The sequence below is a fragment of the Candoia aspera genome, chromosome 2 (genome assembly GCF_035149785.1).
Source record: "Candoia aspera isolate rCanAsp1 chromosome 2, rCanAsp1.hap2, whole genome shotgun sequence".
In the NCBI taxonomy this organism is placed as follows: Eukaryota; Metazoa; Chordata; class Lepidosauria; order Squamata; family Boidae; genus Candoia; species Candoia aspera.
Window position 1 is genome coordinate 156,334,044 of NC_086154.1, and position 13,666 is coordinate 156,347,709.

The following is a 13,666-nucleotide window of genomic DNA, read 5'->3' on the forward strand; positions in this document are numbered from 1 at the left end:
GAACAAATTCCAGTCCAAGAGCAGGTTCCAATGCACTTACTGCAAACTTTCCAGACTGTATGTCTGGGGAGCTCTCGGTGTGCATGTTTCTCCTCTAAACGGTTCCAGGAATGGCCAGGAATCTTGCAGGAACTTGTCCTGCAACTATTGTAGTCCCCGGGTGGTCTTTTTTCTAGCTTGGAAATCAGGGAGGGGGAGAAGGCAGTAGATCTTCTTTGGTGGGGAGGATAATTATGGGTAAGGCTAGTCTGCCCACCTGTGACAAGTGAACAAGTCTTGTCAGTTAAGAAAGGCTCCTCCAAGTATTAATTATGCAAGGGGAAAATGAATCAACAGCTCTGAGCTCTGCGGAAGAAAACACAAGAAAACACGGCAACTTCGTATTTTTGTGGTGAAACACAAAGATTGGATGAGTAGATAGAACAATTCAGTTTTCTTTATTTACCTTGGTAAATTGCTTACTTTCAAGGTCTCTTGGGAGTTTACAGTAAAAAAAATTAAAACTGGACGTTAAAAATTGTTAAATAGCATCTGAAACAAGTAGAACTAATTATTAAAATTAACCATTAAAATCAACAGTTAAAAGTCTGAACAAAAGATAGGTGTTTTAAGGGCCATTTAAAAAGTTGATAAAAAGGAAGTGCGTTCCAAAGGGTGCGGTGGGCAGTAGAGAAAGCTGAGTCCTGAGTTGCCGCCAGATGAGCTTGCAACAACTGTGAGCAAACCTGGAGTTCTTAGTAAGTGCGGAAAAGTTCATATGGAAAAAGGAAAGAGCCTGGACCTAAGCCATGTAAGGTTTTAAAGGTCATGATCAGCACTGTGTATTATGCCCAGAAATGAATTGCTGGTTGGTATGGTGCCTTTTCCAGGCAAAAATGGGCATGATCAAAAACAAAGATGGCAAGGACCTAACAGAAGAAGAAGAGATCAAGAAAAGGTGGCAAGAATATACAGAAGACCTGTATAGGAAGGATAACAATATCGGGGATAGCTTTGACGGTGTGGTCAGTGAGCTAGAGCCAGACATCCTGAAGAGTGAGGTTGAATGGGCCTTAAGAAGCATTGCTAATAACAAGGCAGCAGGAGACGACGGCATCCCAGCGGAACTGTTCAAAATCTTGCAAGATGATGCTGTCAAGGTAATGCATGCTATATGCCAGCAAATTTGGAAAACACAAGAATGGCCATCAGACTGGAAAAAAATCAACTTATATCCCCATACCAAAAAAGGGAAACACCAAAGAATGTTCAAACTATCGAACAGTGGCACTCATTTCACATGCCAGTAAGTTAATGCTCAAGATCCTGCAAGGTAGACTTCAGCAATTCATGGAGCGAGAATTGCCAGATGCACAAGCTGGGTTTAGAAAAGGCAGAGGAACTAGGGACCAAATTGCCAATATCCGCTGGATAATGGAAAAAGCCAGGGAGTTTCAGAAAAACATCTATTTCTGTTTTATTGACTATTCTAAAGTCTTTGACTGTGTGGACCATAACAAATTGTGGCAAGTTCTTAGTGGTATGGGGATACCAAGTCATCTTGTCTGCCTCCTGAAGAATCTGTATAACGACCAAATAGCAACGGTAAGAACAGACCACGGAACAACGGACTGGCTTAAGATTGGGCAAGGAGTACGGCAGGGCTGTATACTCTCACCCTACCTATTCAACTTGTACGCAGAACACATCATGCGACATGCTGGGCTTGAGGAATCCAAGGCTGCAGTTAAAATCTCTGGAAGAAACATTAACAATCTCAGATATGCAGATGATACCACTTTGATGGCTGAAAGTGAAGAGGAACTGAGGAGCCTTATGATGAAGGTGAAATAAGAAAGTGCAAAAGCTGGCTTGCAGCTAAACCTCAAAAAAACCAAGATTATGGCAACCAGCTTGATTGATAACTGGCAAATAGAGGGAGAAAATGTAGAAGCAGTGAAAGACTTTGTATTCCTAGGTGCGAAGATTACTGCAGATGCTGACTGCAGTCAGGAAATCAGAAGACGCTTAATCCTTGGGAGAAGAGCAATGACAAATTTCGATAAAATAGTTAAGAGCAGAGACATCACACTGACAACAAAGGCCCGCATAGTTAAAGCAATGGCGTTCCCCGTAGTAACATATGGCTGCGAGAGCTGGACCATAAGGAAGGCTGAGAGAAGGAAGATCAATGCTTTGGAACTGTGGTGTTGGAGGAAAATTCTGAGAGTGCCTTGGACTGCAAGAAGATCAAACCAGTCCATCCTCCAGGAAATAAAGCCAGACTGCTCACTTGAGGGAACGATATTAAAGGCAAAACTGAAATACTTTGGCCACATAATGAGAAGACAGGACACCCTGGAGAAGATGCTGATGCTAAGGAGAGTGGAAGGCAAAAGGAAGAGGGGCCGACCAAGGGCAAGATGGATGGGTGATATTCTAGAGGTGACGGACTTGTCCCTGGGGGAGCTGGGGGTGTTGACGACCGACAGGAAGCTCTGGCGTGGGCTGGTCCATGAAGTCACGAAGAGTCAGAAGAGACTAAATGAATAAACAACAGTGGTGCCTTAAGCACAGAGGAAATATGAGATCTTTGCATCTCTGCTGAATTTGTACCTGCTGAACTTTCCAGATGAGACACAAAGTCACCTCCACATAGAGCACTAGAGTCATGCATGGAAATTACAGCATGGGCATCACATTTAAAGAACAACAGTCTTTATTGCAGTCATTAACCAGCACCAGGAAATTAGTATTCAAACATCCAAAACCAAATTGACAACATCAGGGCAATCAGAAAAAGTACATAATTTTGGCTAAAAGACAATATTACATCAAAATATGCTAAGAGGCTTGCTCAGGCTACACATATACAAACAACACAGTTTTAAGGTCATTACTGCCTGGAAAGGGATGCATGTCATCTGAAGCTGATAGAAGGCACTCCTGTCCATTGCCTTAATCTGGGGAACCAGGGAGAGAGTCAGATCTGGAAGCACCCTCAAACTTCCTAATCCCATTCAGAAGAGGCAGCTCTATCATTCTAGCTTCTTACGATGACTACCTCTGCAGTTTCAATTTATTAGCCCTCATCCAACCAACACAGACAGGGAACCACATGCCATTTCTGGGTTAGGGTGGAACACATGTTCTAAACTGCAGATAGTTTGAGGGCTGGGTTGATATTGTTGAATGGCCAGGGAAGAAGAGATACGTGAAACGAATGGCTTTATGATCAAATGCAGTTGCATATGCTTGGGTATATTACAGTTGGGGCTGAGAATGGAGGAGCAGAGTTAAAAGCTTTGTGGGGATACAGACTATCCTTTGGACACAAATGAGCTAGAGGAGGGATAAATGAAATCCACAGAGAAAACTGATTTGAAGATGAGGAAGGAAAGAGGGTAGGCTTGCTGATTGCAATGTCTAGGGTTGATTACAGTTTGTATTTCGGCACTTTTGAAAGGCATCAAGTTGGTGAAGAGTCGCAAAGTGTTTTTTTGTGGAGGCAAAGGAAGCAGCATGGCAGAAGGAAAAGTTTATAATGGACATTAATGATAGCAGAGAAGTAGACATTTTGGCAACAGCAGTAATTCTCATCTTTAGTGCTACGGTTCCAGGAATAGCTTCTGCTGAAATGTACAGAATAATCAAAGGTGCAGGAACCCAGACTTCTTCTCTATTTCCAGGAGTTTTTGTCAAAATACTGCTGGAGACTAGAATTGATCAGAGTTATTCTATATCTTGTGCCTTTAAAGTTACACATGACAGTAATTCTACAAATGTAGGTTCTTCATTTAATTATCTGTCAGTCATTGAATGGGGGGATAGTAGTAATCCTGTGCTCAAATTGCACGAATGATGCTTCTCTGTTCACAAAAACTCAGGCATTTAGAGCAACAAGTTCCTTATACTGTAAACTTGAAATAATGGTGCCATAACTTTGCCCTTCCCCCAAATCCCTGACAGTATATCTTGAAAGACAAAAAAAGGAGAAGACACAATCCACCAAGACTGACCCCCATCCCCCGAGACCAGTACAAACTTAGCAGAAACTCCCCAAAGATCCGGATTAACATGTTAGGAGCTAGAACTTTTTTATTACATTGGAATCAAAGGCAGCCATAACAAGCAGATCATACCCTATGAGCAAATAGGAAGATGGTACAAACTTATACACAGTGATACTTCAAATCCTGCATTTCCTTTTATAGCAGTCCACTACCACCATCCTTTTTTCACACTCCCTCATCCCATCCCACCTGCTTGTTTACGTTCTCTGCATTCCTGTTCTCCTGACTAGAGAATTCCCACAAGTTAAACTGGGAACTGTAATGCCACTATTGAACTCTGACAGAGAATTTGCCCAGTGATTTTTATCTTAGTGAGATAGTGGAAATAAAACACCAAGTTTACATATTTCTGACTTCTGTAATTGTCTAACTCAATAATCTCATTTTTCTAGGGACACCGCGTAAATATGACCCAACTTTCAAAGGCCCCATTTATGACAGGTAAGAACACCCCATTGGTGAAAGGTTTGAGCAGTCTTGCATTGTTATGCTGTTATTTTTCACTGTACTGTGTCTAGAGTGACGTTTTATTGCCATCTGTTGTTTCTGGCTCCCTTGCCTGTCCACCCAAATTTTGGAAGTAGTGATAGTGAGAGGATGACTCTATTGAAAATGCTGATCCAGCAGCCCAGAGGTTTTGATCATTTCCTTGGGATACATGGGCTGGACCTAGTAGCTAAAGCTGTTTTTCATTCCTTGCTTTATGTGTAGACATAGTTTGTTTTCTAGCTATTATTTAATTATAATACAAGATTGGTAATATAATTTTACTGACATTGCATATGATCAGAGGTTCAGATTATTTCAATTCATGGCTTATATTGCAGTAATAAACAATTTTTATCAGCAATATTTTACTTTACTTACTGGGCCACGTTAGCTGCTGCATCTTGATCAGAGAAATATTTGTTCTGTAGGATCTTGACCAATTATTATGATTAAGTACTGCTTCCTCATGACTAGAAATTGAATGGAGATTGTTCTTGTTCTCTGATAATATTTATTTATCTGTTAGTTTATTGGATATAAATGTTGCCAACATAATTCAGAGTCATGGTGGCTTACAAACAAACATTAAAATAGCCATCCAACAACAGTCTAACTTACCTCTCTTCTCTAACTTTGCCAAACTTTCCATCTCTTCACACACACAGAATGGGAATCCGCTCATTTGCCACCTTGGAAAACAAAAATGATTGAATTGTGGTATAGCAATGTATTTAATAAATACATTTTATGCAGTCAGACTGCTGGAAGGACCAAAGTTTAAATAGATTTTCTTCTTGGAAAGCAGGACTACTTTCCTTCCAGAGGCCCTCCCTCATACCAAGTCATGCAATGCAGACCTCAGCAATGTGCCAAAAAACAGCTCAAGATGATTTAAGCAATGGGTTCAAGAGTAATTTTCAAAGGTAGGCAAAAATGCCAAGTTTGCTTCTAAAGTGTGACCCACTGATGGAACGGGGCTACCATTGTGTGCCACTTAAGGCTTATCCAGTCAGCTCCTTTGCTGTGCTTTCCTCCTGTCCTGGAGCCAGGAAGAAATAAGGTTGGCATAAATGGCACTATCCCCAGAGTATGGCTTTAGCAACATCTAAAATGGGGCCATGTTATGCAGCTGTCCTTACAGCTCCACAGTGTGATGTTAGGAACAGTGATTATCGCTTTTTCTGGCTGAAATTCAAACATCACCAACTTCAGGAAAAGCCCCCAGCAAATGCCATACAGGAAGACATTATTTTTATAGCAGAACGCCTTGGATTAGCTTTACTTTAGCCTGCCTCAGCAGTGGGATGCCTACAGGACGGAAGATCTGTTTTAAAGACTTCTCGGTAAGTGGTGTGTCTTTACACCATGGTAAGCAGAGTAGGTGGATGAGTCCTTTATATAGTTCTGTTAAACTAAGGAATCACAAGGTAGTTTTTATAAAGAGATATAACTTTAACAGAAGCCCAATAAGGTTATTTGATTTTAGATCTGGATTACTTTGTTTCCTGTTGACTTCTTTGTGTGTAGGATTAGCAGGGTTGGGTTTAACAAACCATCTTCTCTGAATAACAGTAGTAGTGACCAGCATCACAGAATGCCCATGTATTTCTCCAAAAACTAGAGGTGGTGGTTCCCTGCTTCTGAGTGATTAACCTCCCTTCCCCATCTCTTCACTGCAGGGCGAGGGAGGAATGTGCTGGCTATATTTGCCTGTCCCTCGTGCTTGAGATGGGCTGTAGTTTATTTGTCACTTGATTAGAGAGTTTTACTTTTTTTAATTGCAAGTCTGAATTTGAATGATGAAATTGTGATGTCAATCAATCAATTGACGTGTGATCAAAGAGAAGTATATTGTTACTTACTCTCACTCCGCTTACTTCCTCTTCCAGGAGCTGCACAGATGTCATCTGTTGTATCTTGCTGCTGGTTGCAATTGGGGGCTACGTTGCAGTAGGTATTGTGGGTACGTTCCCTACTGTTTATTATTTTTTTTGCCTTGAGGTATTATTTTTGCTGCTGGAAGTTGAATATGCTAAGGTTGGATGAAGGAGGAGAATTATAACTGCCAAGAAGGTATATCATCGTAGAAGTTTATAGGTGGGATTCAGACGTGGTAATTGGTATTAAATGGTATTGAACTTTAAATGACTGTTTGTGCTTTAATCCTGTTGCTAATGTCTGCTGCACCAGGGCTTTCTCCCTTTGGGGTAGCAAGGGTTGGGCTTGGCCTTTGAGAGGAATGGTGGGGGCCACACTCTAAAAAGTAGTGGCTGGTATTGGGGCACAACCACATTTGATTTGATTTCAATAATATTTAAATGTAATTAAGATACATATAGTTGAAATTATTACCTCTAGTCATGTATTTAATAATTTCTCCCTTCTGCTACATTAAATACTGCTGCTGCTTCTGTTAATACCTGGTAAAAAATAGTTGCCTTGATGTCTAGATTGATCATATGCAGGGCTATTTCTCAGCAGGACTGTAGTCATTTGAGAAGATCCCTGCCGCTACTCTGGATTTTGTGAGCTTCAGTGCATGAATGTTTGCCTGACTCTTTAACAGAGTATAATGCAGCAAATAGAGATCTGCATTTGGAGTTAAATGTCAGCTAGTTTAATGAGAGCACGGAGCACACTGCATTTTCAGATTTATCTCACATATCCTAAACATAAAATCACAATGCCATTATCCTAATTTCCTAGGATAAAAATGAAATATAGACATGAATAAAAGGCGTACATTAAAAGCTTGAAGTAATTGCTTGGAAGCTATGTGGTGCTTCAAGATCTAGAGAGAAGTTATTCAGGAGTTGGGTGATGCCTAAATTGAATGAATTAAATTAACTTAGTCAAATTGTAAATGTTCTCTTCAGCATGGACACAAGGAGACCCCCGCAAGGTGATTTATCCAACAGACAGTCGTGGTCAGTTCTGTGGCCAAAAGGGCACACCCAATGAGTAAGTATCAAAGAGAAATCCTCTTGTTTTCTGCATGGTCTATGCCAAGAGACTGGTGTATCTGAAAGACTTCCTGGTAGTTTTTTGGGATCTCATCTGCTGAAGCTCTTGTTGATCTCTAGAACAGTAAAATGATCCTGAGGGTTGAGATGACTGCTTTCCGCTATGTGACTGGGTTGCCACATTTCCAGGGGAGGTGGAATGGGATGATACTCTGAATTTGAACCATTGTGGCACTAGACATATCCAACCAAACAAGGGCTAAAATGTATTTGAAGTCCTACTCAGTGGTGATTATACTGGCCATTGTAGCTTTGCATTAGCCATTTTTGGGAGGTGAATATTTTATGGAGACTCTGTGATAGCATGTTATAATCTTTTTGTATAACAGGTTGCCAAATTTCTTGTATTCATGTGGACTTGGATACCAGAACTGATACAGAACCAATTGATATAACTTTGGCCTCTGCTGATTTAATGAGAATGGATACTTTTGCATTTTTATAGCCTGCAAATGTAGGTAGAACTCTCAAAGAAATTAAAATTAGCATAAGTATGCTTCACCTTGTATTTCCTGGTTTATAAAAGTGGTTGGTGTGATTGGCTAAGTAGATAAGGGAAGTAGTGAACTCTGCTATTATACCTAAAAACTCCAGTTCCAATATAATGCTTTGGTATATGGTGGCATCTTAACTCCTGGGATTTCCAGATAAGGCAAATAATTTCAATCAGTGTTCAGGCCTGATTATGGGGTATAGACTATTTCATCAGCTTGTGCATTAAGGGTATTTGTGGTGAGTGTCAGTTGAAATTAGGAAACTGGTTTTGGGATAGGGAAGAAGATGCTTTGGGGGGGAAAAACCAGCAGGAGGTCAAAGGTTCTTCCTCCATAGAAATGTCAGTTGATTGTCCTAACAGTCAGGAACCACACTGAGACGAGGAATAGGTCTCTAGTGTTTTATTACTGCTACATTAGACAGAAAATCCTAACAAATTGAAGAAGCGTGGGAAAGCCCAGACAGGTAAACCCCAAAAGTCAAGGCAGGTCTGTTCTGTGTCTCTCTGAATGGCTGCTCAACTCCTCACTACTACGCATGCGTTTTCCCCGCTCCTGCTCACCATCAGTGCTCATGACATTGATCCTTCAACCTTTCCACCCACCTGCCCTCCCACCCACCCACCCTCTGCTTCTGAAAGAGATGGTAAAGATCAATAAAGAGAGGGCAGGGAAGAGACCACAGCAGGGGAAAGAGTGCTTCCCCCACGCGCCCTATTGTCTGTGAAATTTCAGGGCAGTTTTAAAAAATAAAAGTTGTGTTTTGAGCCTTTTTCTTACTGTGGGATAATTGGATTAAGCCTCTACATCAAAGGTCAAACAGAATGGCATGCAGATAGGCCTATTGCTCAAGTCTCTTTTTGAGGATGTACTTCATTTGTTACTATTAAATTTATAGCCTGCTTTTCCACTTAGGTAAGCAGTCAAGGAGGTTTAGAGCAATAGCACAAACTATCACATTGGTAATAATCCTACAATTAAAAGAAATACATCATCATTCAAATCCATTAACAGGATTAGCCCTGGTAAGAGCAAGGGAAATGCTTGATACAGACTTGATTGTAATTCATCTATAAGTGACACCTAAGCCTTAGAGGGAGTACCTTCCAATTTTTTTTCAAGCTTTCTATATCATGTGGTTTCACCTGTTGATAAGAACAGCTGTTTGTAATACTTCGTTCTCTTTCCAGGCAGAAGCCTTTCTTGTTCTACTTCAACATCATAAAATGTGCCAGCCCTCTGGTGTTGCTGGAATTTCAGTGTCCTACTACACAGGTGAGATTTTCTCTGGACTCGTCCTTGACATTTTCTCCAGGGATGTCAAACTAGAAGAGTGTTGTGCCTTTTTGTTTGGGTTGTATTCATGAACAAGCGAATACAGACATAGAATTCTATGTTGTTCTTTGATCGTTGGAGTGTGTCTAGGGATGGCAGCATTGACCTTGCCTGGGCTGAGAAGCTAAGCAGTACTGGGCCTGGTTAACACTTAGATGGAAGACCACCAGAGAATATATTAGAGGTACAGGCTAGACTGGTTTGGGGAAATGTAGTTGTATCTTCCAGCCAGTAGGAAGAACTGGTGTTTATTGGTGGAAAAAGCACTTTGGCTTTGCTTCAAGTAGTTTCACAAGAATTCAGAAGCTGGGATTTGCTATCACAGAGCTTCTTCATCTGTAGCTTATCAAACTTTCAGTTTATCAAACTTGTTTTTTATTGATTTAGATTTCCTCAAAAATTTAAGATCTCATGAATAATATTCTTTCCCTCAGTTCTACTTCATAGTAACAACCTTGTGAAATAGCTTAGTCTGAGGGAGTGGGAGAGTGTAGAGGGCAGAGAGAATGGCCTTGAAGGACAGGAGGGAGATCCATTACCAAGGCAATGATCAGACAAGCATGGCTTGAGCACATTCCAAGAAACAGACTTAAGAAAAACCCTCAGACAGGCCCCTCCCTAATCCACACAAAGGTAAAGTGAGGGAAGAGGGAAGCACATTCAGACTTGCAAGATTCTGTTATTATAGCTGCTTTATTAAAGTATTTTTAGATCCATATGGCATTTGTTTCTTAATCTGGTCTACTGTATAGAGCTGGCAGAGACAAATTCATTCTGTAAACTTTCATTGATGAGTGTGGACTTGAACTTTAGTCTCCACAGTCCTAATTCAACATTTTAATCTCTGTACCACACATCAAAGCAGGGTATTTTTGTATGCATTTAGAGAAGTAACATTCCTTTGATTTTTACCACAGCAGAACTTTGGTCAGTAGTTCTTTCCTATCACATTCCAAAATTAGTTGGACTGAAATGGACTGGACGTTCAAGACTAATTTCTACATGGAAAATCTATTTACAATGAGTATTTCAAAGTATATAAGGGACTGAATTTAAGCTTAGGGTGTTTCCCTTGTTCCACCTTCTTTACCAGCTCTCTGTAAATCCCCAAAGTATTTCACATACTAATGAGGGAAAAAAAAGTGGTGACTTAAATTCCAGGTACCTGGCATGAAGAAAAAATTGAGACCTTGACTGTAACACATCAGGATGATATACACGTCGAGGGTTGTGTTCTATAGTCTGTGGATGTGAATTATTTAGATGTAGAATACTAAATAATTAGACTCTAAGACTCAATTTGAAGTAACTGCTGGAACTATGGTTGCATTTCATTCTCTGTCTTTTCTCTTTCCCTTTTTTGCTTCTTGCTTAGAAGCATGAGGAAAAATAAGCAGAATAACAAAAAGATACTGAATTCAAGAATATTCAAAATATCAGATCGTATAGTTTAGGAAGATGGTAACTACAATTGTATATAATTTGAAATTTTTAGAAAGAGCAAAAATATTTGGACACGTGTACCATAAAAAGAGTGGTATCAGTGAAGTATGATTTGACTGCTTGGAAGTTCCCTTCTTGCTCCTTCTTCCAATAATAATTCCAGATATTCAAAATCCACAGGCCAGTGATCTACTGCAACTGAACCTTTCTTTTGGCTATGCACTGTGCATGAATACCTATAAATTTCCAATGCTGGGGATATAGCCAAGGAAAGAATATTTTATTGAACAGTCATATTGACAATTCACTGAATCTCAGACTAAAATATGACAATAGTAGGAAAATCTCACAGCATGTTAATGTCACAGTTCCTGAATTGCTTTTCTAACATCAAGAGACCTGTATTCTTTCTTAAGCATTCCCTGAAGTGTACAATAAATAACATTTTTATTATTAATCATATTTCAAGCTCAAAATATATTTGATAGTAAAAATACTGTATGTCTCTCTCTCTCTCTCTCTAGATATATAGTATAACATGTACCTAGAAAAGTACAGAACTTAGAGTTTTTATAAAATGTCTTCACTAAGAGTTCATGCATGTTGTGAACAAGACTAACACATTGTCTGGGGGTTTAATATTCCATTTAGTTTGTCAAAAATAATGCATTGACTAAACATCCTAAATGGACCTTTTCCTATTATTTTCTTTACAAGTACAAGTACGTGACATTTTGCTGCTATCTTAAATAAGTCAATTCCTTAAGATCTCTACAGGAGGAAAATAATAATAATTATTTATTACTGGATAGTGGAAATCGCATTACCTGGAGACAGCAAAATAGAAGAGAAAGAACTGGAGAAAATCACAAAATATAAAGACCTGCAAATAGAACAACTGTGGCAAAAGAAAGCAAAGATAGTACCAACAGTAATAGGCACCTTGGGTGCAATTCCAAAACATCCGGAGCACCACTTGAACACCATCAGCACTGACAAAATCACTATCAGTCAATTGCAAAAGGCAGCTTTACTTTACATCCTGTGACAATACCTTTAATATTATTAAACAACAACATCTGCCTATCCCAGGTCCTTGGGAAGGACTCAATAGGTGGACAAAAATGCCAAATCCAGTCTAAACATCTGGCTGACCCAACCATAATAATTTATTTAATTTATATGCTGCCTGACTCCCAGTGACTCTGGGTGGTTTACAATTCTTAAAACATGTAAAAAACAGAACAAAATAATAAAAAAACCTCTGAAAAACAGCATAAGACAAAGGAACAACAGTGGCAAAGAAAATAGCCCAGAGGAAAAGAAAACGGAAGAAAGGGACATCAATCTCCCTCGCCAAAAACCTGGGCGAAGAGCCAGGTCTTTAAGGCCCTTCGAAATCCTGGTAGGGTGAGAGCCGTTCGAATTTTGAGGGGAACCTCATTCCAGAGAGCAGGTGCTGCTACAGAGAAGGTGTATTTCCCGAGGTTTATAGACGGCATTGTTTAATTGATGGAACCTGGAGTACGCCAACCCTGCCAGGTGGAACCAGTCAGGCAGATCCTATGGGAGACAGGCAGTTCCTCAAGTAACCAGACCCTTTATTGTAAGGAATAAAGGAATTTCATTTATTGTAATAATTCAGCAATAATTTTATTTATTTATTTATTTATTAATCAAATTTATCACCACCCATCTCCCAAAAGGGACTCTGGGCGGTTTACAATAAAACATAAATAATATTTAGGTTCTGGAGGGAAGATACATTCTGTAGTTTTAGATATGTACCTTTATCTTTCTTATGTTCTTAAAGAAATATTCCCTCTAACAGTTTACCTACACTTTTTAAAATAATATAAGGACATAGATATTGCATTTTTGGCAATAATATATCACGTAGCACACCATAAACAGAGATTGATTTAAAAAAATAAAGCCCATTTATTTTTGTCCATTATCGTGCTTGAAAAGTGCCAATTTGTGGCAGTATATTAAGTATAGGGAAGTAGAAATGGCTAGAACAAATCCATTGTCGAGGCAAACCTGAGGAAAATCAAGGAATTAGAAGAATATTGCAGGATAATGTATACTTTTGAAATCAGAATGAAAGCAGTGTAGTTCCTCATGAAGTTATCATTATAGTGGTTTTCAAAAATGTATTAAATTTTAATACTATATTATAAATCTTATATTACAAGATTGGTCCCTGCTGCGATTCACAAGAGGTAGCCAGACATAAACAGCAATTTCCCAAAAATCAGTTTGATGATCTTGCTTTCTTCCATGTTCTTAGCCTTCATGTTAACCATCAGTTCCTAGTTTACCTTTATCTTAGAGGTGGGGTGGAAGTGGGGGTGGCAGGTTGACAATTCCAGGCAAAGCATGAGGTGTTATGAATGTGGAATCCAAAAAAATTTCATGGAAATCTTGAGGATGATTCTTTATTTTAAAGATGACGTCTTTTAAGTTTTATTTAAAATAATTTTAAAATGAATAGTGGCAGCGATCTTGCAGGCACCAAGGGTGGTATCCATAAGCAGATTGACGCCCATGAATGCTTTTGGGGGGTTTCCTGAGATAAACCATGGATTGCAAACCAGAGAAGTTGTATTATGATACAGTGCCATGTATAAATTCAGTCAATAAATTACTGTGTACCTTGGGATTTTTTCAGATCTGTGTGAGCCAGTGTCCAGATCGCTATCTCACCTTCCTACAAGCCTCTACTGTTGACCTCACAGGAACCAAGGAGCTAAAATATTATCAACAGTTTTGTGTCCCAGAGTTTACAGATCTGACAAAGGTAAGTGGGCTGTTCGATAGTTGCCTG

The 13,666-nt window shown here is 39.5% G+C and overlaps 1 protein-coding gene across 3 annotated transcripts in view; it reads left to right on the forward strand.

Annotated features, from left to right (window-relative positions):
• SLC44A2 (solute carrier family 44 member 2 (CTL2 blood group)) overlaps nucleotides 1–13,666 on the forward strand; it is a 73,181-nt gene that overhangs the window by 33,535 nt on the left and 25,980 nt on the right. For all 3 annotated transcript variants that reach the window (XM_063294498.1, XM_063294500.1, XM_063294499.1), the window contains exons 2-6: nucleotides 4,445–4,493; nucleotides 6,431–6,504; nucleotides 7,418–7,502; nucleotides 9,249–9,333; nucleotides 13,511–13,639. In XM_063294498.1, coding sequence (XP_063150568.1) covers nucleotides 4,445–4,493; nucleotides 6,431–6,504; nucleotides 7,418–7,502; nucleotides 9,249–9,333; nucleotides 13,511–13,639 — 422 coding nt within the window. The remainder of the gene's footprint in view (nucleotides 1–4,444; nucleotides 4,494–6,430; nucleotides 6,505–7,417; nucleotides 7,503–9,248; nucleotides 9,334–13,510; nucleotides 13,640–13,666) is intronic.